The sequence below is a fragment of the Panicum virgatum genome, chromosome 5N, assembly GCF_016808335.1.
Source record: "Panicum virgatum strain AP13 chromosome 5N, P.virgatum_v5, whole genome shotgun sequence".
Lineage (NCBI taxonomy): Eukaryota > Viridiplantae > Streptophyta > Magnoliopsida > Poales > Poaceae > Panicum > Panicum virgatum.
The window spans coordinates 64,929,407-64,957,362 of record NC_053149.1 but is presented as its reverse complement, the minus strand read 5'-3'; the positions used below and the strand labels follow the sequence as shown (position 1 = coordinate 64,957,362).

Here is a 27,956-nt window from a genome sequence, read left to right as displayed (position 1 = left end):
TAAGCCTCTCACATGGAGAGGCTTACAATAAACCCAAATATGTATTTGGTTGTATGGGCTTATAATAAACCTCTGTAGTAGCTAATGACCTTTATGGCTAAGGGGCTTATGGAGAGGCTTATTATAAGCATCACTTTAAAGGGGGTGTTTCTTTTGGGATGTTTGGATGCTAATTAGGAGTATTTAACATAGACTAATTATAAAACAATTTCCACAACCCCTAGGTTTATTTGCAAGATGAATCAATTAAACCTAATTAGTCTATGATTAGCTTATATGATGCTACAATAAACATATGCTAACTATGGATTAATTTAGCTTAATAGATTTGTCTCGTGAATAAGCCTAGGCTTATGCAATTAGTTTTATAATTAATTTATGTTTAATCGTTCTAACGGGCATCGAAACATTCGATGTGTTAGGGTTAAAAAAAATAAACCCTAGTGAGCTAAACACCCCCTAAGTCTACACGTTTGGACGGAATGGGACTTATTATAAGCCTCAAGTAACCAAACACCCACTAACTTATCCTTAATTAAGCTGCGTATATTAGCCATAATGATTAAGAATTGGCTGTACGACATTCAGAACAGATGTTTCGAGGGTCTGCTGTGTAGTTTATCGGTGACCTGGACAAGCCTATCCTCTTCATAATCTGCAAGTTTTCATAGAAGAGCAAACTTTGCATACAAATCTTGTGAAGGTTGTTGGTAGCGAATTATGAAGATATTAATATGTAAATCAGACTGCAAGTTATGTGATCAGATTCATCTTTTCAAAAAGTCTGGTCAAATTCACTGGTAATAATCCATGGACGGAAGGTAAATACTAAGCAAAATAAAACAAAATTATTAGTGATACTGTACAACACAATACCCTCTTGAGCGACTATTGAATTCAATTTGCTGCGTTCGATCTGACACAAGACGCGACGGTTTTCAAGACCTCGGATGGTCGGTAAGCATCAGTTTTGCAAGCTATTCAGTACTAGAGAGTTGAGCACAATTCCTCTTGGGAATGTTCGTGAATGATGGTGACTCAAGAAGTCAGATCATGTTCGTACCAGGCCGTTACTGTCTTCAAGAAATGAAAAAAAGAAAGCAAATGTTCCGGAGCTACAGGAGATCAGATGAAGGTAATTGTCTCCTACAGCTGCCTTGCATCAGCTACGAAGATGATGAAGGTAATTATCTCCTACTCTGCCTTGCATCAGCTACGAAGATACTACCGGACTCGCACCACCCTGCCACCACATCAGTATTGGCACACTGCGGTATGCACACGCAATGTGATCGTCAGAAAATCTAATCTCCGTGCCGTAACAACTAACAATGACGGGGGTGTGCATTTTACATGTGCGGTGGTGCTGAGAAGACTTATATTATGTGTATATTAAGTTATGGTGTTTTGGGGCTTTATACATGGGGCGTGGGAGATGAGAATACCTTTGAAAAACCCAACCAATTGGAATCGCCTCGAAATGAGAATGCTCGTTCACTTTCTTTCCAACACCCACAGGTAATCTGTTGTGAGTTTGTATGTCAAAGAGTCTATTATCCATTGGTAAACTAAAGTAGCATAAAGAGTTTCCTGCATCGACCGAATTAACTAAATTCTCCAAGCTACAGGTTTACAATCTCCAACAAGAATTCATGCTATGCAGTTATATGTTGCATCAGTACATCATGCGCAGAAGGATTTGATGAAAGCCTCAATGATACAGCAATGGCGAATTGAGAAATCAACATAAATGAAACTAATGATCATCATGGAGTTTGTTGCTATAAGCCTATAACATTAGGCATTCTACCTACCTTCAACCAGGCATGGTATAAGAAGTAATGTACTGCTAACTAGTAGTTCGAGCTGTATGAGATCAAGGTCTAGGGAAACAAGTCAGATGCATACCTCATAGTCAACACCTTGGACGTAGATAAAAGATTGGTCAACTGATGAGAATGAAAGGCCTGTAATCTGCATGGGAAAGAAATAAAGTGGATGAAATTTACCCCTGTGATTTGCATGAAAAATGAAATGTAGTTCACATTTCCCATTTTCATAATTCTCCCGGTACTATATTTCCAATATCTCAGCAAGTGGTGGAGCTAGCATTGAACATAGGGGGGGGGGGGGGCGTTGCTACAGTGATCACAGTAATGCTAATAGCCTCGCCTCAACACCCTGTCACACACAACTTTGATTAATCTAATGCTGCTGGATTAAAGGATTTGGAATTAAGGTATGGCTTATTAAATGGGGCTTGAGTAAATGGTGGGATGAACTGGTTCAATGGCTCAAGTACTCTTTCACTCTTTACATGCCATAGACGACTATTCTTTTACCCTTTCAGTCAGTTTAGTCAAAACGAGCAGAGGCTCTTCTTCTTCTATCTTTGGAACTCCCATCCATAATAGAAATTGGAGAGAGGCGAGGTGCTCCCTTATCCAGCAACCAGTATGGAGTACTTGAGCTCACTCTCCCTTCCATGGATCTGCCACTTCCTATGCTGTTCTTCTCTATATTATTAGTAACAGCAATTTAGGCAAATAGATATGCATAGGCTAGCATGGAGGAAGGAGGGGGCATGGCCCACTTTGGCCCACACGTAGCTCCGCCATTGATCTCAGCTGCAGGAAGTAGGATCAGAAGTGACATATCAAACCTCATACTTGGAGCAGCCCACCCATCTTGACAAAGCAGACCACCTACATACAAGACAGAATCACAGAAACTGAAGTGATCAATCAAATTAGATTGATTCAACCAATTGGCTAAAGGCTCTTACAGTCTTTATGCCCATTCTCCATACGGGGTACAATAAGAAAAATGAATAAAAAGTTCTGGAAGCACAAGACAGACAGAGTGCATTCTTATATGCAGTTGCTCAGATAATCATTAAAACTAAACAGCAGAATCAAACCAACCTGCGAGGATCATAGATGGTGACAGCACGGTCTGTTCCACCAGTAGCAATTGGCCCTGAAGGCGAACTACAAACGGAATATATAACATCTCCAATGGATCCAGAAATGCGTTGTACACATCCCCCATTGTTGTTCATTCTTAAGTCCCATATGCTCAGCTGCAACAAATGACCATGAGAAGACAAAAAAAAACACATTTAACAGATGTTGAGCTGGAGTATAACCTGAGAACATTCAGCAATTGCCAACAGAGAATTGCTTTCATTCACTTGTGGCGAGCATTGAACAAAGCTGAATGAAGATGGATACCATAACCTGCAGTTTCAGTTTTACCCACAAAGTCATTAAAATTACAGACTACAATTGAGGAGTTTGTGATTTAGTGTGTTGAATGTGCAGCAGCTTACTTCAAATATAAAGATTGTACATGCAAAAATCATATATGAGAGTTGAAAGTGGGTTAGGGTTTCTTTATCTGGAGCATGCCATTTATTGGAGAAATCTGACTTTTGTTAGCGACACAGTCACACAAACAGTTGGACAACATAAATTGTCACAGCCAAATCTTCTGATGTGGAAACTTACGTGCGCAAACTGCGAACATGAAAGTCCTGATCGTAGATGTCAATGCTCTTGCATAACTGGCGAGCAACAGCTACCTGAAAGGAACATCAATTAGCATGGATTTTTCAAACTCCATGCAGCAACATTCTTATGCTAAACTATAAAAAATCAATAAGAATGTAAGGAAAAATGTTTCAGTAAGACCACAAGGCAAACTTTTTCTGAGGAGAGCACAAGGCAAACTTGAAGTCTATAGGTAAAAGTGCAAATATACCATGGATCGCTGAGTTGGGCTAAAGCATATCCCAGCCCAACTGCCTTCCCCAACACCACAATCACGAGGTGGTACTGAATAGGATGTCCTGTCAATGTCTGAGCAAGTTTAGTAATGACATGTTCTGCTTCAAACTTGAAACTAATACAAACTTGTTTGGTAAAAAATAATTCATATTACAATTTCAGAAGTACCTTTGTGCTAAGATTAACTTCCAAATAATAGGCAAAAGCATATAATGAAACTACAATTCTTGAATCTGAAATGTTTTGATTTATTTAGTCATTTAGATTACATGGGCTAGATTACCACATAAAAACCTCTCTTATGGAAGAGGAGAAAGCAGTCATTGGGTTCATTTCAATCATTTTCATATTTATTCACACCATGTTGAAGACAAGATAATGAAGATATATCATATACCATCAGCCATGATGTCCAAACGAGATACAATAAGGTGACCATACGAGTCAACTGTTCCCAGGATCAAGCAGTTATCACCTAGTATGCCAGGAAAAACAGAAAACCTTGATACAAGCCATGGAGATCCAAAAATCCACAGTATATTCATCAGAAATTTTTAAATATGGCAGGAAGTGCTTGTTGAAAAATTTGAAGCAGATTGTAGTTCTAACAGCATTCCCTCCAGCTAAAACATAATGTATGGTCATGCTATCCATGCACGCTCTCTGATACCAATAGCCTTTAGTTTCATCCGGTAAAGCTGGATATGCCAACTCAAAAGCAGGAAGATAAGATATCAAAAGTTCAAAATAGGTTTTGGAGGTTATTTGACTCATATTACTATATTATCTTTTATACCAATTGCCAAATGAGTAACGCAACTACAAAATAAGATCCAATGCCATGTTATCATTAAATGCTGAATACTGCACCTTCACCCTCTGCAAGAGCCACACTCTGAATCTCAGAACGATGCGGGCAGCAATTCACAATTGACGAGCTTATGACCTTTCATAGAGAATTGATTTTTCAATAGGCATAACTGAAAGAGGAAGAGAAACAACAGTGCCTAGGAAGCAAGGGAGCTCTACCTGAGCATTATCAGGAATCAAAAGGCTCTCCTTTCCTTTCGACAGCATTGCACCATCCATGCTTATCTATCGGCTCCAAGATAAGAGAGGAAAAAATAAGTTCAGAAACAAGCTGTGTCAAAAATAATGAAATGGGCTGCATCCTCTCGTTCCCGCACTAATATGGCTCCCACTCTAACACTAATCCCTATATGAAGAAGATATCGGCAACTAGAAAATCAGACAAGACAATTTCAGTAACCCCGGTTCCAAAGCTAAATGCAATGAGCTTCGATCCTAACAGCTAGCGCCACAGCAAACATTCCAAGTTGTCATAAGATTACAGAAACCACCGCCGAACACTCTAATCAGCGACTTTCCAAAGGACTCCACATTAGCGGGAGCATGATTTACAATGCAATAGAGTTCTACGAGACAAAAGGAGCAACGGAAGCCGGAAGGGGGATGTGAACCTCGATCTTGTAGACGCGGCAGCCGGAGGCGAGGTAGGCAGAGCAGGAGGAGCCGGCGCCATTGACCTGAGAAGCGGGGAAACCGATGAGAAGGGGCAAATCGGAAGAGCTGGAGCTGAGGGTTTAGGATGCGCCCCCGTGCTTGCGAAGCAAAGCAGGCGTGGGGCAGCCGCTCGCGTTCGTGCGTGCGTACGTACGTGGATGGCGAGGCGGGTGGGCTGGAGGATGCCGGGCGTTGGGTCGGAGAGCAGGGCCGGCGGGACGGCCGCCTTCCGCAGGCTCCGCGGCGCCAGCATCGTCGGCCGCATGTTTCGCCTCCCTTCTTCCGCAGCGAATTCCGTAGGGTCTTTTATCTTTTTCCCTTCTTTTGCTCTTGCCACTTTCGCCCCCAAGGGGTGGAGACGGCGGCGGACGAACAGTGCAGGCGGACAGCAGCAGATTTATTACTAGGCCCGGTTCCGGTAAAACAGCAAGCGCTTGGTATTTCTGGCGCCCACGATTGTCGTGTCCGCACAAGCGCTCCGTTGGTGCGAGTGCGATCATAGTTATCAAAATTGGAAATTTAAATATTATTCCTGCAACTCTCTTCCTCCTTTCCATGTTTAAATAACTAAATTATAAAATAACTATATTACTCCCTCCGTCCATGTTTGATGGTACCTAACGAAAAACTAAAAGTCCAAAATTGATATGTGCCAAAGGTGATGAGGTGAGGTAGTGTATAAATGCGTTGCTTCATACTGGTCAAGCTCCCTCGTAGCCCGTGAAGCCCGTTGTTGCCGTCTCTTTAACACAAATGTTAAAGAGACGGGTTAAACAGACAACTTATACAATGAGTTGTCTGTTTAGCTGTCTGCAAGGTATTTAATTCATTCTTTGACATAAAAATTATGGTGATCTAATGCATACTTGATTCTTGTTGTTCACATGAGAGAATGCACAATACATTAAAATAATTCGCATGACTCTTGCCGATTGGAAAACTCGCTCCTCCATGACTAGCGGACAGAAGCTCACCGTGAGTTAAATTACCAATGATTTAGGGCATGAGTGGCTTGGAATTTGGAAGAAAAGAAATTGGATGACGAGAGGGTTTCATTTTATCTCTTACTTGCACCAGGGATGCATCACGGTAGCTTTTTTTTGAACGAACCGCACAAGATAGTGCGAGTTTCATTGATATAGCAGAGAAAATACAAGTCTACAGCCCTGGGAGGCCATAGTCAGGAAAACAAAAAAAATGGAAAAAAAAACCAAATTCGCCCGGTTGGATTGGGTCATCGACACGAGGAGAACTCAAACTGCCACGAGAGGCCCAGAGGTAACCACCCCACACAAAACGGCAACAAAGTCGAAACAAGCCGCAGCATCCATCCGCACTCCACACTCTTATAATCGTCGAAAAAACTTCGGTGTGACCCAATGTGGAAAAAGAAACGAAGAGGTGGACAACACCGCACCAAGAGGGTCGCCGCAGGATCCTTCGCCGCGATGCCGCTGCAACCAAACGCACCACCCAACAGAGTGAACAACATCGGATCCGGGCCACTCGTAGACTGCCACGCAGTAGCCGCCACGATATCACAACGCGCGGGGGCCTCGCCGCTTCAGCCGTTGGACTCCACCTCTCACGTCTGCGCACGGGGGCCTCGCCACACCCGCCACAAACCTCTACGCTAGGATCCATTTCAGAAGTCGCCGTCAGAGTGGTGAGCAAGGATGCCTGCTCCCCCGGGTCTCAAACAAACCGCCAAGCCATCGCCGCAGTTTCAACTTCGCCTCGATGCTTTACCCTCGCATCTAGCCACTGCCGCCATAGCAACAAGCCAGGGAAGTCGCTTGCGCCATCTTCCGACGTTGTACCGCACCAGGAGGCCACAGCTAGGCTGAGCAATCCGCTGCAAGCCAAGTTGTCCTATGGTGCCGGTGCCGCGAGTGCCGTCATTCGACGCAGTCCCACACCGCACTGACCGTTGCCAAGCAATGCCAGCCGCCACGGTCCGCTGCAAGCAGTCAACCGACCACCAAGCAACAACCCCTGGACGCCACCAAGACATCGATCGCCTCTGCGTGGCCTTAGCAACACCCTTCCAGCTTGCCAAGCAGCAGAAATATCAACCCCAACCGAAGCCGCAATTGACCAAGGACCGGTGAAGCCACACACCAAGCTGGGTCTCTAGAGACGACGCCTTCAAGAAGGGCACGACGCCAAGAGCGCCGCCGTCGCTCGTCAGAGGACAGGGTTTTCACCCAGAGAACCCTTGCAGCAGAGTTGTAGCTCCATAAATGACGCCCCCAACAGGAAAAGTGACGTCAAGGACGCCGCCATCATCCCACCAATAACACCGGCGAGGGCTTTCGCCCGGAGCATCCCAACCCCAAACTGCACGTGCACGGCGTGGCAAAACCGACACCAAAGCCACGACAGCCCGTCCGAGACGACACCGCCGCCGCGCCTCCACACGCCCATGCCGCCGAACTCCACCTCGACTTTGATCGCCGCAAGCAGTGTCGCGCAGCAATGTCGCACGGCCGCTACCGAGACCGCCCCCGCGCGAGGGAAGCACTCCTACGCCGAGGCAGCCGCCGCGCGCGGGCGCCTCGCCGGCTCGCCCCACGCCAATGCCGACACCGCGCGTAGGCCCGTGCCCAAACCAACGCCGCCCCCCCCCCCCGTGCCTCGCAACGTTACTGCCGCTGCGGCGAACGGCCGCCGCGCACCAGGCAGCATGCCCTGCGTCAAGGCCGCCCACAGATCCACCCATGGGGGTGGCAGATCCAGCCATGGCGATGAAGGATCCGGCCGCCAAGACTCCCGAGGAACCCCACAGACCAGCCTCGTCGACCGCTGCCCGCACCGGCGAGCACCTCCGCCGCGCGGCTTCCCTGGACGCCAAGCGCGCAGCCGCTGCCTTCAGCCACCTCCACGCCGGCGCCTCCTCCGTGAGCCCCCACCGCAGCAGCTCGCCGGGCGCGCATCCCGCCGGCACCTCCATCGCCGGCTGCAATCCCCCGCCTGATCCGCGCGTAGCTCGGAGAGGCCCCGCCGCCGCCCTCCTAGGGAGCCGCGCGGACTTCCGACAGCTCCCTCCGGCGGCGGCGAGGAGGAGGGGAGGGGGACGGGGGCTGGCGCCGCTGGCGACTAGGATGCCGCCCGAGTCGCCCGAGCGGGGGTGACGCGGGGGCTCCTGTCATGCAAGGGGAGAAGACCCTGATGGTCTGTACAGAGCAGCCGAGCATATTGCGACGATGCAGGATCACTACGTGAAAACTCAAAATAGGTAACACATGATTGGTAACGGGTCCATAAAGCCCGTTACAAGCTTTGTCAACAGTAACGGATCTTAGTAAATGCGCATTACAAATAAACCCAGCAAACCATACCCAACCTAGCTGATTATATATCATGTGTTGATTATATATCATTGGCTAGCTGTGGCTTGCAGAAAGATGTGAGGAGGGGGAAGCTAGAGCCAAGGAGCTTGAGAAGCTGCACCTAGACTAAGGAAGGTTAGTTTTCGATAGTGACTCGTTGTAAAGCTCATGTTTAAGATGTTCACCCAATTTCATAATTTCATGGAGGTATGCATGACCTGCTGAATTTAGCCTAGCAAATTGATATTTGGCCTAGCAAATTCATAATCTGCACTTGATATTTGAACTTGTTGGATGGTTTTTATTCTAATGGCAAAGTTGTTCCACTCTTACATTCTTAATAATATCGACATTACTCACCTGAGCATTAGTTTGTTAATTGATAGTTGGATGCTTTTTGTCCATGCTATCAAATCAACTTTCCTGATATTAAGTATTTTAGATTGTACTCACCTGAGCATTAGTTTGTTAATTCTTTTTGTTTGGCCATTTTCGGTAAGTGATAAGTATTTTAGATTGTTAAATCTTGTTGCTCTCTCTCTCTCTCTCTGCATACCAAGTCCCCCCCCCCCATATTTGCCCAAGACCTGATGGAATCTGCTCTGATGTCTAATGTGCTCGCGTGTCTTGTTGCAGGCCCCGAAGAAGGAAAGGCCCTGCACTGTTAAACTGATATTCTACAGATTAGCTTGAGGTTTGCTGAAAGTACAATCAGTGCAATATCTATAACTTGGGTTGCTTGCTGGCTTAGCTCTGTTCTGCAGCAAGTTAAACTTGTCTCTGTTCTGCAGCAAGTTAAACTTGTCTCTGTTCAACTTTCTCTGAATTGTTTGATTTGGTTAGGTCAGTTATGGTTATCTACATTTGTCATACATTTTTGTTGCTATCAATGCTTATTGGCTAAGATCTGTTTATTATCTGCAATAATGTGTTTAAAATAAGCATGTTTTGAGATGATTAGTTCTGTCATGTAAACCTATCTTGATTATAAACTCTTCAGAACCTGTGTTCTTGCTCCTGTTGGAATAATTGCATTATAAGTCTGGACTGAGTGTAATCATTTCGTAAATTTACATTGCATATATCTGTGTATGGATGTAATTGGATGGACTATGGATGTAATTGGATGTAACTATGTATGGATGTAATAAAAGAATAGAAGAAATTTTGATTTCTTTTTTTTTAATTCCACATAGGTAACGGGCATTACCATAATGCCCGTTACCTATAACTGTTATTGGTAACGGGTGTATTGATGTCCGTTACTGATATTCTGTTATTGGTAATGGTCGTAATTGATGTTTGTTACCAATAATCTGTTATAGGTAACGGGCATTGACTTAATGCCCGTTACAAATGACTGTTATTGGTAACGGGCAAATGCCTGTTACCGATGATGGGTCATTAGTAACGCGATAATGGTAACGGGTGCTATGCCCGTTACCAAAGGGCCATCCGTGCCCGTTACAAATTTGAGGTTCTCACGTAGTGGATGTTGCGTGCATGGAGCGAGTGCTAGTTCAGGTCAAACCTACCCCGCAGCGGATTCTGTGCTTCTGCCGTTTTCCTGCAGCACGCCGCACAACAGCGAATTTGCTTGTCGACTCGCCTGGGAGCACGTGAACGGCCCGTAGACGAACGAGTCGACGCCCGGGGGTAACTGCATCTCTGAGACAGAGGCGGAGGCACCCATCACGCAGGGTGGGGCATATGTCCCAGCTAGCCGCCGGGAACTCCGACCCCCACCCCTCCTCCTCCGGCGAGTCCGTGGCCCGGCCCCCAATCCCCGGCGACGGACCGGCGGTGCTGCTGCTCGCCTGCTCTATTTTTGCGGCGAGGCGTCGAGACGGGAGGAAGAAGAACGAACTGTTATTGGGCTTGCTTGGGCAGTTGGGCTTATATTGTACCGATCGGCCCATTCACGGCTGCGCTAGGTCACAGGGCAGAGCCCTGGGCGCCGCTCGCTCGCCCAGCCGCCAGGCCAGAGGCGCCCAGTCGCCATCGCCGCGACCGCTCCCTGCTCGAACTCGCCGCGACCGCGCGCCCCCGCTCCGGCTCGAGCTCGCCGCGGTCGCCTGCTGCTTGAGCTTGCCGCGACCGTGCGCCCCTGCTCCGGTAGCTCCGGGCGGCAAGGGACCGGCGGTGGCGGAGATCCGGAGGCGAGCCGGCGAGGTGGAGCGGCCGCAGCGTGGCCGCCCCAGGCTCCTCCATCGCAGCCTCGCTGGCACGCCTCGAGCTGGGCGGCCTCGAGCTCCGGCCGCCTCGAGCAGTCGAGCACGGCGGCGCGCGCGTGGCCCAGTGACGCCCGCGTCCGCGCCGTCCCCGGCAGCGGCCCCTCCCTCCCCCTCCCCCTCCTTCGCCGGCGGGCGCGCAGCACGCCTGCACACCGCAAGACACGGCGGCCCATGCCATTCTTCCCGGCGGCAGAGCTCCGTGCGGCGGGCGCACGAGCAGCTGCCTGTCCCTGCCCAGCGGGTGCGCGCACGGGCCGGCGCCGAGGACGCGGACGGCTGCGAGCGGGTGTTGGAGAGCGCGTGGGACGGCGGCGCGCGGCGGGACCAGCGGACAGCGGCGACGGCGACTCCTCCACCTCCACCGGCCCGGCCAGCGGCACGGTTCTTGGGGTCACTGCGTCATCGTCCTCCGAGAAGAGGCAGGGGATGTGGGGATCGACTGTGCGGAGCTGCATTCCATCAATGGCGGGGCGGCCTTGCTCGGAGCGGCGGCCCCTTCTCTTCCTCCCCCTTCCTGGCGCGCCCCGCGCCCCCGCCGGAGGCCCTCTGCAGTCGATCCAATTGAGAATTTCAGATGGTGGGAGAGGAAGAGGAACAAGCCCAGGAAGAGGAACAAGCCCAGGAGATGATTGAGAATTTCTACTATTGACCGTTCTAATATAAGGGATCAACTTGAGACATTCATATTGCATATGCGAAGAGTAGACCTTTTCAAGGACTGTCAAGATTTTTCAAGTTTGGCTATGAAGATGGTTGAACATGAAAGACATTGATTTTCCATTGGTCTATCGCCTTATTGAGCTAGCATTGCTTCTACCAGTGGCAACTGCATCTGTTGAAAGAGCCTTCTCAGCTATGAATATAATCAAGACAGATCTACGCAATAGGATGGCTGATGAATGGCTTAATGATTTGTTATTGTGCTACATTGAGAAGGAAATCTTTAGAAGCATTGATGCAAAAGAAATCAAGAATACATTTCAAGCCACAAAAAATCGGAGAATTGACTTGCCTAGACCACCGAGAAGACCTAGACATGATTAGTGGTTTCTTAAGATGCTAGACTGCTAGTGGTATGTGTTCTCACTACTTTTTACATATATTATTGCTTATATGTCATATCACATACTTGCTCTTTTTCAAATTGGCAGGTTGGTTATCTTAATTCCTAGATCTTGCCATGCTGGTGTATATTGAATTAAGAAATTATATTGTGGTGTTCAATATTCTACGACATTTTATTTGGAAGGTACCATCTTTGATCTTAAAATGTACCGTTTATTAACCTTTCGTATCGTATACGTGTGATTTTCCTATGAAAGTGTGAAATAAAGTGCGATCTTGAATAGTATGAGTCATGTATCTCGCGCTAGTCCGCTCCACCTAAAATTTTTAGCTAGCTCCGCCACTGTCGTGAGAGGTCTGTTTGGAAAAAATCCTTGCATGTCGACCGCTGACTACGGCGCGTTGTACGTGCCCTAATTGGCAGGATGCAGTACGCGCGGGAAACGACGCGATACTGGAAATGCTTTTGCGCGGCTTTTGAATGGGTTTATGAGTTTGTTGGTCTTTGTGCCAGAGACTTGAGCGCAGATCAAATCTGGACGGAGGGAGTATATCAGTAAATTTATTGATGTTGTATGACATTTAATATTCATAATACTTCTCTGACATTTCTATTGAGATAGGCAAAAAATCGTGTCCCGAAGCGCAAACCATGCGGACATGCCATTTGATTTAATGATTCAATTTAACAATTTAAAATTTTGCTCGAGCTCGATGCAGGCTTTGTTTAAATCCAAAATTCAAACTTCCAAAAGTATCACATCGAATATTGCGGTACCTGCATGAGAATTAAATATAGACAAAACAAAAAACTAATTACACAATTTGCTTGTAAATTGCAATACGAATCTAATAAGTCTAATTAGGCTGTGATTAGACACTAAACTACTACAGCAACACATGCTCTAATGATAGATTAATTGGGCTTAATAGATTCGTCTAGCGATTTCCCGTCCATCTGTGTAATTAGTTTTATAATTAGATCATGTTTAGCCCTTTCAAACTTTATTTGAAAATTACTACAGTACATTTCGTCCAGATTTTTGCAGGATTAAACAAGACTTCAATCATTTTTGCAGCGAGGAGGAATGGAGGATAGAGGTATAAACGTAAAAGAAGCCCACGGCAAGGCATGACCACATTCTGGCCATTCCGATGCGGCCCAATAACCTACGTACTGCTCCTGGAGATGTCTAGCCCGAAATCAAGTGTGTGGATAGTAGATCCTATCCTATGCAAGGTTACACGGGCACGTCGGTCCGTCTCATAAAATTTCACTGCCCAATCTGAGCCATCTGCCCTCCATACATGTCTCAATGGCGCGGGTTGCACGAAGGTTCTGCCTGTCCATGCCTCTCGCATCGCTTTTTCAAACGAGCTGGGACGCACGGTCGACACCGGGGCCGGGCCAATCCATCCGCTTGCTGTCCACCTCCAGAGTCTCGAAGTTACTCTTGTCAATGTCCCCACGACCCGCTGCTGCCGTGCTGCGTTCCAGACTTCCAGTCTAGTACCATGTGCTAAAGGTTGCAGCGGCAGCTTGCCATCCCGGTTCAGCCCGACAAGGGCAACAACACGTCAACACGTACCGGCCGGCCTGTCGAGATATCGGCTGCTCTCATCTCCATCGATGTATCTGAACCTGGATGCGCACGAAATATCCTGCCCCGCTGTCGACGTCTCACGCGCCACGCCAGCGAGGGCACGTCCGAAAACCACAGCTGCACGCTTGCACTAGGCCACACGTAACGCGCAAGCCGAAGACGCCAGGTATTACCACGCGCCGGTTTTACCCATCAGCGAACGGATCGCGCCCGATCGCGACGGCACACGCCGCCGCCGCCGAGCGACTAGTGGGCGACCGGCCCGGGTCGCTCCCCTAGCCGTGCCCGCCACACCAGCCCGCGCGCACATCGGACGGGTGGAGCGGGACAGCTCCGCGCCGCGCACGCACGCGCGCTGTCGCCGTTGCCATAGGTGGGAGCGGTTTGTGCCGGCGTGCGACGCGAGGACGAGGTGACGCCGTCCCTCTCGCCGACTCGCCCGTGGTGGATGGAGCACCGGTCGACGGAGCACTAACACTAAGAGCGAAGCGAGGCTCGCTCGCTCTCTTTTTCGTTTTCGAAAGATCACGCTCGCTCGCTCTCGTTGCCAGCGATATAATTATTCCTCCGGAGAAAGGTGGTGAAGCGAAATGAATAATGCGCGCGCGCTGCGGATCTCGCGCCCCGTGGTGCGCTCCAGGTCGGAGCAAAATATTCCGCTCGCCGTATCGCGCTCATGGGCCCTCTCGCTTTCGGTCTGTTCTTTTCTTGCCATGCTTCACCTAGCTCAGCTCAGCTGTTCCGGCCGCGTCTTCCTTCCCTCGGAAACAACTCGAAGCAAAAGACGGGGCCACGCCGAAAGAGCATGGCTTTATTCGGGCCGAAAAGGCAGGCAGGCAGGGGCTCATGTGGGGTGATGCTCCCTTGTCACACACAGCACAAGCCGCCGCCGCTGCTTCTCCCGCGTCTGAATCTTGTGCGCCGCGCTGTGGGGGATACACAAGACGCATATACGCGGCTGGGTAATGAGAACAATCATGATTAGACACAGGCGTGCTCGTAACCACTGATAAAAAGCATGGGCTGGTGACCTTATTGGCACTTGGCGATCCTTTTTCGAGGAATGTTGAGTACCTTTTCCTAGCTGTGATGAGTGAATTGTCAATCGTGCGGTGTGATCGTGTGCTTAGTCTTTAGTTGCAAGTACACGGGTGTCGAGTGTCGACGGAGAGCTGCCGTGGAGGTGCTGTGGCCGATGGACTGTGCGGTGGACGGCGGTGAAGGGCAGCCGGGACCGGAGCTCGGGCCGGGCGGCAGCTGTGGCGTCCACTCCTAGATCGAGGGTGCAAGCACCGGTGGATGGCGGGTTTCTTGGTTTGCGCCACAAAACCAAGTTGGCGAACGGCGGTTGAAGACGTCAAGTCGTGGAGGCACGGACGTCGGTCTCGGGACTGGCGGAGGAACGGGCGTCGACGGCGTCTAGGGCCTCGCTGCGGGCGAGGAGGTGACAGGCGTCGAGTGGCGTCTAGTCAGAAGGCCGAGGCGGGAACGGCGTGGAGGCGGGAATCTTCCCGCGTGTGGAGTTTTGGCGGTTTTCTCAAAACCGGCCACCTACCCGGGTTTTGCGGACCCTCCAAAACCGCGGACCGGATCTTCATCCCCACAGCGGCATCGCGGAGAAAACTTCGACTCGAAGAAAGAACATTGGCCGTCGGATGAGTCCTTGTATCTTTTTCCGGTTTTGCCCCTACGGGTCTTCTAGTTTAATTTCAGCTCTTAGGGGTATTTTAGTCTTTAGAGGGAGGTTAGGAGGATAAAAGGGAAAAGGAGGCCAGCAGAGAAGGGTGGCCTTGCCCCTGGAGCCAGACGGCGCCCCTCCCCTTTGTCTCCTCTTCCTTCCTCCTCCCTTCTCCTCTCTAGGGATTGAGGTTTTAGCCATGGATTTTTGAGACTCTTTGTACGGAGAGTGATTGGGAAAGGAGACCCTTCCCTCCTTGTGCCCTCTGGGTTTTTGAATCGAATTCAATTTCGTGTCTATTTGGAGCTTTCGGTGTTTGAATCTTCCGATTTCTTGAGTTCTACGTTTTGGGGATTCATCCACTTGTTGCTGTGGTCCTTAAGGCTCTTTTGTGCGACTTGAATCATCATAGCCGTGTGCTAAAACTCCTGTAGGTCGTGAGCCCTCAAGAACCGAGTTTTTAGAAAATCCCGAAAACCTCGTTCTTGCTCGGTAATACCTCGATTCCTCCCAAATCATGGAGTGATTCATCGATTCCTTCCGTGGACATGTTCACAAGTCCTTTGTGATCATGCCTACAAAATTTGATGAGATTTGGACTTGATTTGGCCCTTCGATCATCGAGTTTTTCCAAGAACGCGGGCTGGAAAATTGTTTCTGGGCACGAGCAGTTTTTTCCTATCACCGGTTGAACCGGCGCTTGCCAATGGATCAACTGGTGATCAGAGTTTTGCCAAGATTCGTGTTTTAGGATTTCTGATGTATTGCACCAGCGTGGTTGTTAAAGTCTTAGTTGATTCTACGTCGGTTCAACCGGCGTTGTCATTTTGCTTTCACCGGTGCATTGAGCTTTGAGCTTTTCCTCGTCGGATCAACCGGTGCTCTCTGAGTTCGTTTGTGTGTCTCTCTCACCAGTTGAACCGACGCTGTTCAAACCTATACGTCGGATCAACCGGTGCTTGCTTTTCTCGTGCTGCAGGCTCTGTATCATCGGTTAAACCGACGTACTCAAGTCTATGTACGTCGGATCAACCGGTGATATATACCGTGCTGAATCTTGTGATGTTCTTCACGTTTGCTTCCGCGTTTATTCTCGTTTGTTCCTAGGGTTGTTTTGTGTTTGTGTAGCTCCTCTATAGCTATTCCACACTTCACCTAGGAATCAAGGGTTGGGTGCGCACTTGGGATCATAGGCCGAACTTTCGCTTGTGAAAGTTTTTAATCGGCTCTCATTCACCTCCCTCTGGTCGCCTTTTCGGTCTCCCACTTTTGTGGGGAAGCAAAAACCCCTAAAGCCCCCTCTCACACACTTCTCCAGGCACAGGACGAGATGCAGCGGACTTTAAACGGCATAGCCAATCCAGAGACGAGCGAAAAATGCGCACCGTACCGAGCTTTATTTGCTGCTATCTTTTCTGAAACCATGCATGTACAATCACCGATTGGAACTTTCTTATCATGTGGCAATGCCACTGCAAGTATATTACAGATCGGGTAACATGTCCTAATGGAACTTGTAATCAATTGGGGAGAGGGGGGCCAACAATACATGCATCCCACATAGGTCCACTTCACGGCTACAGCAAGCAAGCAAGAACAATTACAACCAAGAAAACACCACTGGAAATGCAAAGAGATACCGAGGGCCGATCGCCAGGGCATCTGCGTTCTCTTTTACCTTTGTTCTCCGTTTATTCACAGGCCAATTTTGTATCAAAGCTGCTCAGACAGATAGCAAACGCCTGGAAAGCCGAGAGGGGGTAGCGATAGTCCATCGTGAACATATCCCTTGCCACTTTTCCAAACTGTAGAATCACTTTGTCAGGATCTGGAGTAGGCTGCGAGGGAGTTGGAGCACCTGCGGGTGGTGGGGTTGTTGCGGCAATCAGCTGGAAGTTCTTCACCGATGCGATTGTCACACGGCCACGGAAGTTGAGACACCAGCACTGGAGCTGTTCATGCCACCTAGGTGGCTTATTACGAAGAACCAGTGGCCTCTCCTTGATTTCACTGTCCTCGTGGTGATCCAATCTGCCGCTAGCAATGCCCGAGATACAAGCACTGCTGCCAATGCCCGAGAAGCGAGCACTGCTGCCAGCAATGTCGGAGAAGCGAGCGCTATTGAAATCCATGGACGAGTCCATGATGGACTTGGACAATGAGGTTGTGCTACGGAATGACTGCGAAAATGAAGCTGTGCTGCGGAATGAGTCCTCCAGAGCTCGAGGTACAATCTGCTCCGGCTGTCCTGGTACTATGCCACCTGGCTCCACTGATGAGGCGGGTATGGAGTGCATGATGCAACGCATCCGCCTTGGACCTCTTGTGCCAAGGACGTTTAGCTCATATGACACCTGAGCGATGTTGTAACTAACAGAAGGCAACTTCGGAGAGACTTTTGTGGAGTTGAACCTCCTACTGGTCCTTCCAACAGGAGGAACTACAGCCCCATTATAGGGGGCCTGTGTATCATAAATTAAAAATTTTGTGCCAAGGAAGTTCGACCTGAAAATTGGCAATACTAGGCTTGTTAAACTTTCAAAAGAACAAAAAAAAACGAAGTGCATACCTTTCATAAACGTCATGTTTACCTTATTTTTCCAATGTAGGTTCTGCTTGATCTTGAGGTGCTGCCAGAATCCATTGATATAGTGTACTCTGTGCATGTGGCCTTCCGGTGTCTTCTAGCCGATAAGAGGAATTTTCCACTTTCTGAAGTAACAACTGTGAAAAGGTTTGCATGATATGAGATGTAACAGCAAAATCAAGCACTCAAGCAAGGAAAACTTATGAACAGTGCTATTGAAATTTGAAGTGTGCAAAGCAGACAACATACCATTGCTAAGGCACAGGTAGAGATGGTAGGTAGATTTTGACTTATTCCTCTTTATAAAGCATTGAATCATTGTATTTCCTTCTCGGGGACCAGGCTGTCAAAGAAACAAGAACTGTATGAAGGACAAGAAAGATATCTGCTGCTCATGGTTTGGAGTAAATTCGCAATAGCATTCAGCTCAAGACTACTCAAACCGAAGGAGGTGAGTTCCTTTTCCCTTTACCTGTTTTAGAGACACAGGGAAGGTGAGCTTCCCACAAAACTCTGGGCTCAACACAATCTCTTTACACATTTCCCTCCATGTCCTACAAACAGCTGCAAAGCAAACAACATGCTTCCGTGCTGGCCAGGTGCTCTCGTCAGCCTCGAGTCTCCGTATTATATCACGGATGAGTTCAGGAGGTAGGCTTGCCCAGCGGCTTTCTCGGATTATGGAAGGCGAGTCATCGAGTTCATGCGATGAGCTATGGGTCTTCCCTTTGTGATGCCCGGTAAGGCCATAAATGCTTGCGAGGGTCACCTCAAAGCTGCGTCTGGACAAGCTGCCGAAGCCATCCCTAACATCACGGACTATGCTACGAAATGACATCTACGGTAACCAATTCCAGATAACAAGGCATACAAAATCCAGGAGACTATGGCCTGACAATGGAAAACAAACAAGGGTTACTAACTACAACGTTCTCAAAAATTGCGCTGGATAGGAGATGGACAGAGAATAAGTCTTACAGTACCTCCTTTGAAATGATATCAACAATACAAAGTGCATATGCAGAAGAAACAGCTGCTACAATCTGCACCTGCAAAAAACAAAAGAATTAATGTGAGAATGAAACTTAACATGATTGAATTTAGTTGACATATGGTCGCATCATCACAACTAAAAGTTGATTCAACATTGACATCATAAGAACCGTGCATAGCCTAACTAGAAACCAAATCTGATTCCAAATCTATAATGGCTCGGGATGCACGCGGGGACTTTTGACTTTGACTACACAACCTATATTAGGTACGGAGCATCACTTTAAACCCAAGAAATCTGGGCTTTAAGGAACACAGGCACATATAATTGCCAAATTCCCATGGGAACTTCTGTAAGACACAGCACCAGCCACCAGAACAATATTAAAGACAGTCGCTAGTTGAGATAGCATTTCGCGAAGGAAATACAGGGATGTACTGGACCAACGATACCGTACCAACGTACAAACTACCAGGATCCAGTTTCCTCATTATTTCCTTCCAGGAAATTTTAACTTTAGTTTCATATATGCAAGTTGGTATAAATTTGGACTCGAAATACGCACGGTAAACGCGTTGAGATCGAAAGGTTTCGCTCGTCAACCACGCAATGTAACCGGCAAAGCTAAGAGGACGAAGACTAGTGAAGAAAACCCCCCTAGAAGTCCAGATTCCTCCCCGAAATCTGCCCTGGACAACGCTGTATGCACCGAATCAGCTCAAACCATGTACCGATCTGGCCATGAACGCCCCCCAGGACGCCACGTCCACCGCAACGCCACTCGGCACTCGCCCACACACACCGCCGGACCAGACAAATCCCCCCAAAACCTATGAAGATCAGAAGAGAACCGGAACCACAGCACCCCCAAGTTGCGAAACAGGAACTCACATTCCTCGAAGCCGACGCCGGCCCGCCCCGCCACCGGGGGCACGCAGGCCGCAGATCAGTGCACCCCGCACGAGCCCCGAGCGTCCCCGGGCTGTCCGTCCTCCACGGGCCACGGCTGCGCTGCCGCGGCGCACGCGAAGAGCAGGCGGGGAAGGTGAGACGAGGAGGAGGGGCAGGGGAGGGAGGAGGAAGAGGAACCGAATGAAGAGGACAGTGAGCAGGGGCGCTGGGTTTGTTTATCCGCCCCTGCGGTGGTGGGGCGGGGTGGGTTGACCGCACCTATCCGTTCCGTCGCGGGGCGCCCCCGTAACGGCGCTCGGACGGGGGGTGAGGGGTTCAGGTGGCAGGAGGCAGGCAGGAGGCAGGGGCTTTGCCTTGCAACGGCGCTCACGCCACGCCATGAAAAGCGGGGCGGGCAGCCGGGCACTCCGTGTGTGTGTGTGTGTTTTTTTTTCAATTTTTTCCCACTGCCTTTCTGCTTTGCCGCCCCGCGCTCCCCACACGGTGGTGGGCCTGGCCGGGTGGTGGTCTGGTGTAGGGTTTACAAATCCGACCGGTCCGGTCAAACCGGCGGGGTCCGGTTCTAGTATACCAGACCGATTTGATTGGAAATCGATTCAAACCGATTGAATTCAAATTTAAATTCAAAAGTCGGAGTGCTATAGGTTCGGACCGGTTTACCGGCCGGTTTGGCCAGTTTATCGTTGAGTTAATGATATTTTCCGACGATTAAAAGTGGTTTCCCGGTGTGAAATAAAAGGAAATTTCGACATGAGCTATGCACATATTAATGTAAATGACCACACCAAAGTAATAATTTATAATCATGTATACAAATACAATAGTAATAAGCGTGCATACAAATACCGAGTCATACATTTATACACATCAAATAAAAGTTCAACGTAGGAATGGGAAGACCTCCATTTGGGACGCAGTTTGGTATTCGGCAGTGGACATCACAACGATACCTCGCACTCTAAGCAGCTCAACCTTGTAGTGTTGCCAAGTTTGGCCCGTCCACGCCGATGTTGTCTGCCATTCCTAAACTAACATAGTGTAAAAATGAGGGTCTTCCTATTCGTACACCCACCTCGTTGGTGGCTGCATGCTGATGTCAGGAATGGAGTAGTGAAAAGACCGCGAGGAATCGCTGTAGGCGGAAGAAGAGTACTGTGGAGTGTCGTAGTCCATCGGTCCAACCGTTCTCCTCTGCGATTGCGGTACTCCATGGTCAGTGTCCTGAGTAGCATGTGTGAACTGAGTCTCCCCTGCAATCAACCATACATCATAATTAGTACTCAATACTCATAATCAGAAATATGTGTGCATTTGTATGTGCAATGTATACCTGTGAAACGAACACCACGAGCACCACCACTACCACCAGCAGCACCACCAGCACCACTACCACTACCACCAGCAGCAGCAGCAGCATCAGCACCGTCACTATCATCACCATCATCGGTCGAGCTGCTATCCTTGGACTCCTGATACGGAGGACTACGCTCACCTTCGCCATCATCAGTCTCGGTGTCGCTGCTCACTAATTTTGCTATTCCTTTGCCTTTTCGACGCTTCGGGTCACCCTTCGTATGCCCCTTCTGCAACTTCCTCTTCCCTAGGTGAGCGTCACCCACATTTTTACGTGCCCAATTGCTGATGGAATCATCCCCCGTAGCTTCACGTAAATCTGACAGGTTTATTTGATCTCTGACAATATGGGACGAGAGAGGGATGTCACCGTCATCATCATCCTCGTCCAGAACTGGAGCCCGGTTAGATCTACCATATTCCATCCATTCCCGCACCGGATTATTCTCATCATAGAAAGAAAGATGGGCCAGCTGGTCAATGAAATTACCTTCTTCACGCATCGGTGGGCCGGAGACCTCCTCAAGTCGGAGATGAAAGTTGTAGTTAACATAGACAAGCTTGTTAAGTTTCTTGTGCGACAACCGATTGAGAACCATTGTATGCAGCAAGGCAAAAGTACTCCAGTTCCGCTCGCATCCACTGGACGAACAATATTGTGAAACAAGCCGCATGGCAAGGTACTGCAGCTTTGGAGTGCTTGATCCGAACATCATCCACCAGGATGCTGCATGTGCAACCGTGTATGTAAGCAATATATTCGAATAGAGAAAACAACAATGTCGTACGGAGTAACTCTTACATGGGGATGTCTTTGGGTCCATCGCCATCCGCATTACCATTTCACTGCCAAACTCGCCAACCTTCTGCCGAAACACGACAAGCTCCTGCAATGTCTGCACGGCGCTCTGGAGATCCGTCATGCGCTGAAATGTATCCTTGAGTCCACGAAATATTTCTTGAGTTGGATCCATCGTATATGCATACCTCGGATTTAGGACAGCAGCTGCAAAATATAAATCACTTCAAATAAGCATAAGGTTAATAGAGCTTAAAAATAGATGACTCGTGTGTGTTTACCTGGACCCACATACATGCCTATGAACACGTCACCCAACCTCTCGTCCACCACCTCAATATACTCCTTCAGTGTGAAAACATTTGTTCCAAAGAAAGACCGCAGCTCCCGTTTCATAGTCTGGTAGGCCATCACGACTTCGCACATGTTGGGCCTCTTGTCCTGATTAGCGAAGCGGAGGAACTTGTATATTGATTGAACCGTGTCGATGATATATTTCAATGCATCCCACCACTCCATACTTGCAAAATTTGCATCAGTAAATCTACCATCTTCGGTATTCGCCCATTTGCTGTGTTGGAACTCAGTAGATGCCATCCACTGCATGAAACGATCACGTTTCCGATATATGCTCTCTAGGAACATGTAGTTGGTTCCAAATCGAGTAGCATTCCACTTGACCAACTCACCACCGATTGCGTTCTTTATCATTATATTCAACTGACCATGATTGTGTAACCAATTTGAAATTCGCTTGTACTGCTTGATCATAACAACATGTTCAGGCCTTCGAGCTATATCCTTCAACATCAAATTGACGGTGTGTGCTAGACAAGGTGTCCAAACTATGTGTTCATACACCTCACTTAGTAGTTCCTTGCATGCTTTCGTGTAGTTCGAGTCGTTATCGGTGACTACGTGCACGATATTCTCCGGTCCAATCTCTTCCACCACCTTTCAAATCTCCTGCAAACAAAGACAGATTGTTTAGTAACATGTCAAAACATACTCAATGTGAATGGAACATATTTAGGGGCTACCTTGAGCAAATATTCAGCATCTTGAGTTCTTTCACTCGCATCAATAGACTTATGGAACCACATGACTCCATTGCAATATATCAAAAAATTGATGACACTCATCCTCGTCGGGCCAGTCCATGAATCACACATCAACGTGACGCCAAATAAGGGCCAGTCTTTCTGAAACTTTACGTACCTCATCTTCAAGTGTTGCTCGTTCTAATCAAGGTACTTGCCATCAATATCCCGTCCAGTAGGTGATGCGATACCTTCACCTGCAACCATATGAAAATTATGAGATACAAGAATATAAGCTCATATGTGTCATTCCAATGAAAGAAAATTTACCCCACTTCTGTGTCTCCCTGACCGCGCTAACAAAGTATGGACTGCCAGCCTGTCTTCCACGTACTCCTGCAATATGGAAAAATTTTGACCAAACTTTACCAATAGCTTCCTTTGCATTCTTACCCTTCTGCGTCCAAGAACATGTATCAATCCTTGGTTGCGTCATTCCTCTTCTCCCACCAGCTGCCAAGTTATAGTCCTCCACCACAGGACTCTCCTTCTGCGAAGTGGCCCTTCGAAATATCCTCTGTATAGCATTCCCCCTCGTCGAACCACTACCCCCTCCACGCTTGTATGCACCTTCTCTCTGTTCCACCCCCCGTCGGAACTCTGCTTCTGCTCTCGATAGATTCCATGGCATGCTGCACCTGAGCCTCCTCATCTTCTTCATCACCGGAATAGTTTTCCTCCGCTGCAGACTTCTCCCGTCTCAACCTCTCTCGAGCCCGGTCAGCAGTTGTCTTCTTTGCCCTATCAATGTCACGCTGAAAGAAGTTCCGCACATCAGGTGGCACATTCCTGCAATGGACCACCTCTGCCCCGCGCCCAGCCAAATGTTGTTTCAATCTAGTCGCACCACCTCCCCCTTTCTGCGTACGACAATAGTTGCATCGCCATCCGGGATAAAGATTTTCACCGTGTTCTCATACAACATCTCTGCTTGCCATTGTCTATCTGCATACATGAACAACAAAAACATATCATCTAATATTCTAACTCCTAAGTCATAATGTCAAAAATCATCTAATACATCTAAATCAAATTTACCTAAATCCTACTACATAGTGTAAAAAAACATCTAATACAAATAAATCTTACATACATTCTAAATACACCTAAGTCATACACCTAAATTCTAAAACAAATCATCTAATACTCTAAATCAGAGGGGGGAAAACCTTATCTGGGTGCGGCTTACCGCCGCTAGTGGCCGGTTTACCGCCTCTCCGGGCCAGTAAACCGAGCTTCCCAGGCGGCTAACCGGTCGGGGCCGGTAGCTTACCGGCGCGTCTGACCGGCTAGCCGCGCGCCGCGGGCAGCTTGCCGGGGTCGAGCGCCGGATGGGGCATCCTGGCGGCGGACCTGGCGCGAGTGAGGGGGGAGCGGACTGAGGGGGGGCGTCGGGGGCTGAGGGTTACCCCCAGTGGGGTTAACTGGACGCTCGCGCGACATGAGCCTTAATGGGCCGTCTGTTTTTTTTCTTTTTTTATTTAACTTCAAATTTCCGCAAACTATACTAAATGAATGAATTTTTAAGAAAATTTGACACCATTAGATTCGTCGCATCTTGAAATATTTTTAGAATTTTTTTGGAAATTTGTCATTTTTTTAATTCAAATTTAAATTTTGAATTTGGCCCGATTTGATACCGCCTAAATCCGAAACCGGGTCGAACCGGTTTGACTGGTAACCGGTCAAACCGGACTAGTTCTCACCGGTTTGGTTAACCCTGGTCTCGTGGTGGGGTGGGGGGGGGGGGGGGTTGAGGGGCGGTGCTCTGTGGGGTGTGCGCGAGTCCGGTCGCGCCGTGCAGCCCTGCCCTCACCGTTGAACGAACAGGGACTCAAGGAGTTCAGAGTTCAGTTCAGTTACCTATACCCTTGATCGATCCGCTTCACCGTTGAACGAACAGGGACTCAAGGAGTTCAGAGTTCAGTTCAGTTACCTATACCCTTGATCGATCCGCTTCTGACGGCACGCCATCAACTGTTAGGCATCCGTAACCATAATAGTTGGGGCTAGCTATGTAGTTTATTAATGTGGAGAAGACATAAAATCAAAAACTTATATTATTGGATCTACCTGTTCTTCTCCCATGTTCTTAATCTACGTAAAATTATTAGCTATTTGCTGGTCGTTACTTTTTCTTACTACATCAATCTAACTAGCTAAATAGATCAACGTTGGACGCACTTAGGGGGTGTTTAGATTGAGGGACTTCAAAAAAGTCCTAGGGACTTTTTAGTATTTAGAAGTATTAAATAAATATTAATTATAAAACTAACTGCAGAACCCTGGGGCTAAACTGCGAGACGAATCTAATGATGTATCTTAATCTATGATTAGCGAATGGTTACTGTAGCATCACTGTAGCCAATCATCGATTAATTAGGCTCATTAGATTCGTCTCGCGAAAAAGCACTCAGCTGTCAAAAAACATTTATAAACAGATTTTATTTAATAATATAAAATAGTAAGATTCCTTTTGATGTGATAGGGACTTTTGGAAAAAGTCCTGGAGCCAAACAGGCCCTTATCACGGCGCTCGACAGTGGTGCGGCAGGTTGCCGTAACTTTTTGCAGATGCTGACGCGGTAGAACAGAATTGTACAGCAGCAGTAGCGGTCGTCAAACTAACCGTATGGTGCCATGATGAGGCACCTGCACAGGAGATGAAAAAGCAGCTCAAATTAATCCAAGGGAAATCCATGGCACCTGATTGGTGTATCATGACACTACCATGGTAGCTAGCCACACTGTGGCCGGCACTCGATGCTGCTCTGACCACCAAGGCACTGTGTCGGCTCTAATGGCACTGACTGAATTATTTTTGAACAGTGGACGCATTCTAGAAAAACAGTGGGGAGCGTAACGGCACCTAAACGTTCGCTTAAACTTGTGAAAAACAGTGGGTACAGTACGTGACTCCTTCCTCTTGGAGCGTCCCATCCATCAACCAGACTTTGTCCAGCAGTTTCCTAGTTTTTTGTTGGGTTTTTTTTGTGTCCAGGACACTCCCAAAACGCAATTTTGTGCGCTGCACACCCTACTTCTTGAAATGGTCTGCAACCCACCGTGAGTTATAAATTTTGTGCGCTGTACATCGGTCCTATTAAACTACTCATTTGCAATCTGGAAGGAGATAGAATATGCCCTAAAAATACTAAAATGCCCCCTGACCCTAACCCTTATCCATTCGCTCCCGCACGGGTGGAGGAGGCTCACGCGGACGCCTCCGCCCCCTACCCGCGACGGCCAGCACGCCCGCCCCTGGGCGCGCGCCCGCGACGGCGGCGGCGGCGGCCTGCACGCGGAGCCCGCGCTCGCGTCTGGGACGGCGGCGGCGGCCTGCACGCGGAGCCCGCGCGGCCCCCTCCACGACGCAGTCTGCACCCCCTCGCTCGCAGGTAGTGGTGCTCTGCCCCTTCCGATTCCGCGCCTAGTTCTTTCGTGATTTTGTGGATTCCGCGCCTAGTTCTCGCAGGTAGCTCGCGGTAATGCGGATTTTGTGGATGCGGTGTTAGTGGCCCTGATTCGATGGGTGGATTTTTGCGCTAGGTCTGATTGCTCTCGATTTGGGGGCGGGGATTATCGGCGATTTGGTGGATTTGGTATATTATCGGCGATTTGCGCTAGGTCTGATTGCTCTCGATTTGGGGGGCGGGGATTCGATGGGTGGATTCTACTTAAGGCCATGAGAAGTTTACTCCTCACCTAAACATGAACTGTTCTGGTGGCTTTGTTTACAGCTTGGTTTGCTGCGTTGCTGTAGTTTTTTCATCTTGATCTGATGTCATCGCATCGATCCCCGATTTCCCGGCGTGCTGTGAAGCGGCTGCACAGCACCGGATCTCCGACAAAAGCGTTGGACTTGTCATGGGTTCCAGATGGGTAAGTTAAGGTCACTCTTGTTACTACCATTGAGGTTGTAGGTGTAGCGTTCAAGAATAATTTGGGGTCATCCTTATCTGTTCTGCTTCATTCTTTAGGATGGATCGCAACACGGCCTGTAGATTTGCCATCCGCATCCTTAGCTATCAGGAGCATGGTACACATGTGATTCATGCCAGCTGTAATAAGAATTGGGTTCGTGATAAGAATACAATTTCATGGATGGATTTCTATGCTGACTTAGATGCTGAGATAAAGCAAAGCAGTGTCCAAAGTTTTTCAGTGAGCTTTTGGGAAAAGGTTGCATGTGAGTATAGCGATATTGATTCTGATTCCTCATTGCTTGCTGCAATTGATATGTATTGGGACATCAGAAGGCTTCCTGTGGTAGTTTCAGTCATTAACCAGCTAAATCATGATAGCAGTTTATTTAGTGAAATTGATGTTGTTGATATGAAATCAAATCAGTTTTTAATATGCAGCACTGAAATGAAGTCAGATCTAGTTAACAGTGCATCTGATCTTGTTACTAATGAGACTAATAATCCTAATTCTCATACCAATGATCCTTGGGGTGAAAATGATGAAATAGAGTACGTTGGAGTAGATGATGAGCCTGTTGAGCCTGCTTCTAATATTGGTTTTGATTACATTCCTGACACTGATGAAGAAGATAATGATGATTGTGCTATTGATGATGAGGAAAGTTGTGATGTGGTTGAGCATATAACTGACTTAGAAAACCCCAAGATTGCTGTTGGGGTGACATTTGAAGATAGAGACACTTTCATGAGAGCTATTAGTCAGTATGCTATTCTGAATGAGGTTGAAATTGTGGCTCATTATAATGAAGCAAAGAGATATAGAGGATATTGTAAAGTCAAGAAGTGCAAGTGGAGAATACATGTATCACAACTGCAGGATGAAAGGACATGGCAGATTAAGAAGATGCCTAACAAACACTATTGCAAGAGCACAAGTAAAGTTGAGAACAATTGCATGGCTAATCAATTCTGGGTTAGGGATAGAGTAATCCAATGGTTGAGGCAAGATCCCACAATTGGAGCTTCTTCTTTGAAGACCAAGTTGGAGGAGAAGTACTTG

The 27,956-nt window shown here is 48.1% G+C and overlaps 2 protein-coding genes across 5 annotated transcripts; both read right to left on the bottom strand.

Annotated features, from left to right (window-relative positions):
- Positions 1-851: 851 nt before the first annotated feature.
- On the bottom strand, positions 852-5,685 carry LOC120672475. 4 transcript variants are annotated; one of them, XM_039952890.1, is made up of 14 exons: positions 5,467-5,577; positions 5,270-5,335; positions 4,818-4,883; positions 4,659-4,734; positions 4,186-4,263; positions 3,763-3,860; positions 3,510-3,583; positions 3,149-3,239; positions 2,925-3,082; positions 2,663-2,705; positions 1,909-1,974; positions 1,446-1,523; positions 1,204-1,268; positions 852-1,156 (listed from the first exon to the last, which is right to left on the bottom strand). In XM_039952890.1, the coding sequence occupies exons 1-14, from the start codon at positions 5,575-5,577 to the stop codon at positions 1,147-1,149; spliced, it is 1,080 nt and encodes a 359-aa protein (XP_039808824.1). In that variant the 3' UTR covers positions 852-1,146. The 4 variants fall into 4 exon arrangements, 3 of the variants coding, with proteins under 3 accessions (XP_039808824.1, XP_039808823.1, XP_039808825.1); XM_039952889.1 differs by having other exon boundaries at positions 852-1,268; positions 5,467-5,684; XM_039952891.1 differs by lacking the exon at positions 4,186-4,263 and having other exon boundaries at positions 852-1,268; positions 5,467-5,685.
- A 10,918-nt stretch (positions 5,686-16,603) lies between these two features.
- Positions 16,604-19,913, bottom strand: LOC120672931 (tubby-like F-box protein 3). Its single transcript, XM_039953563.1, has 6 exons — positions 19,698-19,913; positions 18,796-18,861; positions 18,285-18,703; positions 18,062-18,155; positions 17,817-17,949; positions 16,604-17,730 (listed from the first exon to the last, which is right to left on the bottom strand). The coding sequence occupies exons 3-6, from the start codon at positions 18,648-18,650 to the stop codon at positions 16,917-16,919; spliced, it is 1,407 nt and encodes a 468-aa protein (XP_039809497.1). The 5' UTR covers positions 18,651-18,703; positions 18,796-18,861; positions 19,698-19,913; the 3' UTR covers positions 16,604-16,916.
- Between the last annotated feature and the right edge of the window lie 8,043 nt (positions 19,914-27,956).

What these genes read in the sequence shown, in the direction of transcription:
- LOC120672475 (XM_039952889.1), bottom strand. Translation starts at nt 5,577, where the DNA reads ATGCGGCCGACGATGCTGGCGCCGCGGAGCCTGCGGAAGGCGGCCGTC. An exon ending in GCCCAACTCAGCGATCCATG is followed by an intron (nt 3,584 to 3,762) that starts GTATATTTGCAC and finishes TGTTCCTTTCAG; the next exon opens with GTAGCTGTTGCTCGCCAGTT. An exon ending in CAATTGCTGAATGTTCTCAG is followed by an intron (nt 3,083 to 3,148) that starts GTTATACTCCAG and finishes CATTTGTTGCAG; the next exon opens with CTGAGCATATGGGACTTAAG.
- LOC120672931 (XM_039953563.1), bottom strand. Translation starts at nt 18,650, where the DNA reads ATGTCATTTCGTAGCATAGTCCGTGATGTTAGGGATGGCTTCGGCAGC. An exon ending in CTACCTGTGCCTTAGCAATG is followed by an intron (nt 17,950 to 18,061) that starts GTATGTTGTCTG and finishes ACCTTTTCACAG; the next exon opens with TTGTTACTTCAGAAAGTGGA. An exon ending in ACCTACATTGGAAAAATAAG is followed by an intron (nt 17,731 to 17,816) that starts GTAAACATGACG and finishes GCCAATTTTCAG; the next exon opens with GTCGAACTTCCTTGGCACAA.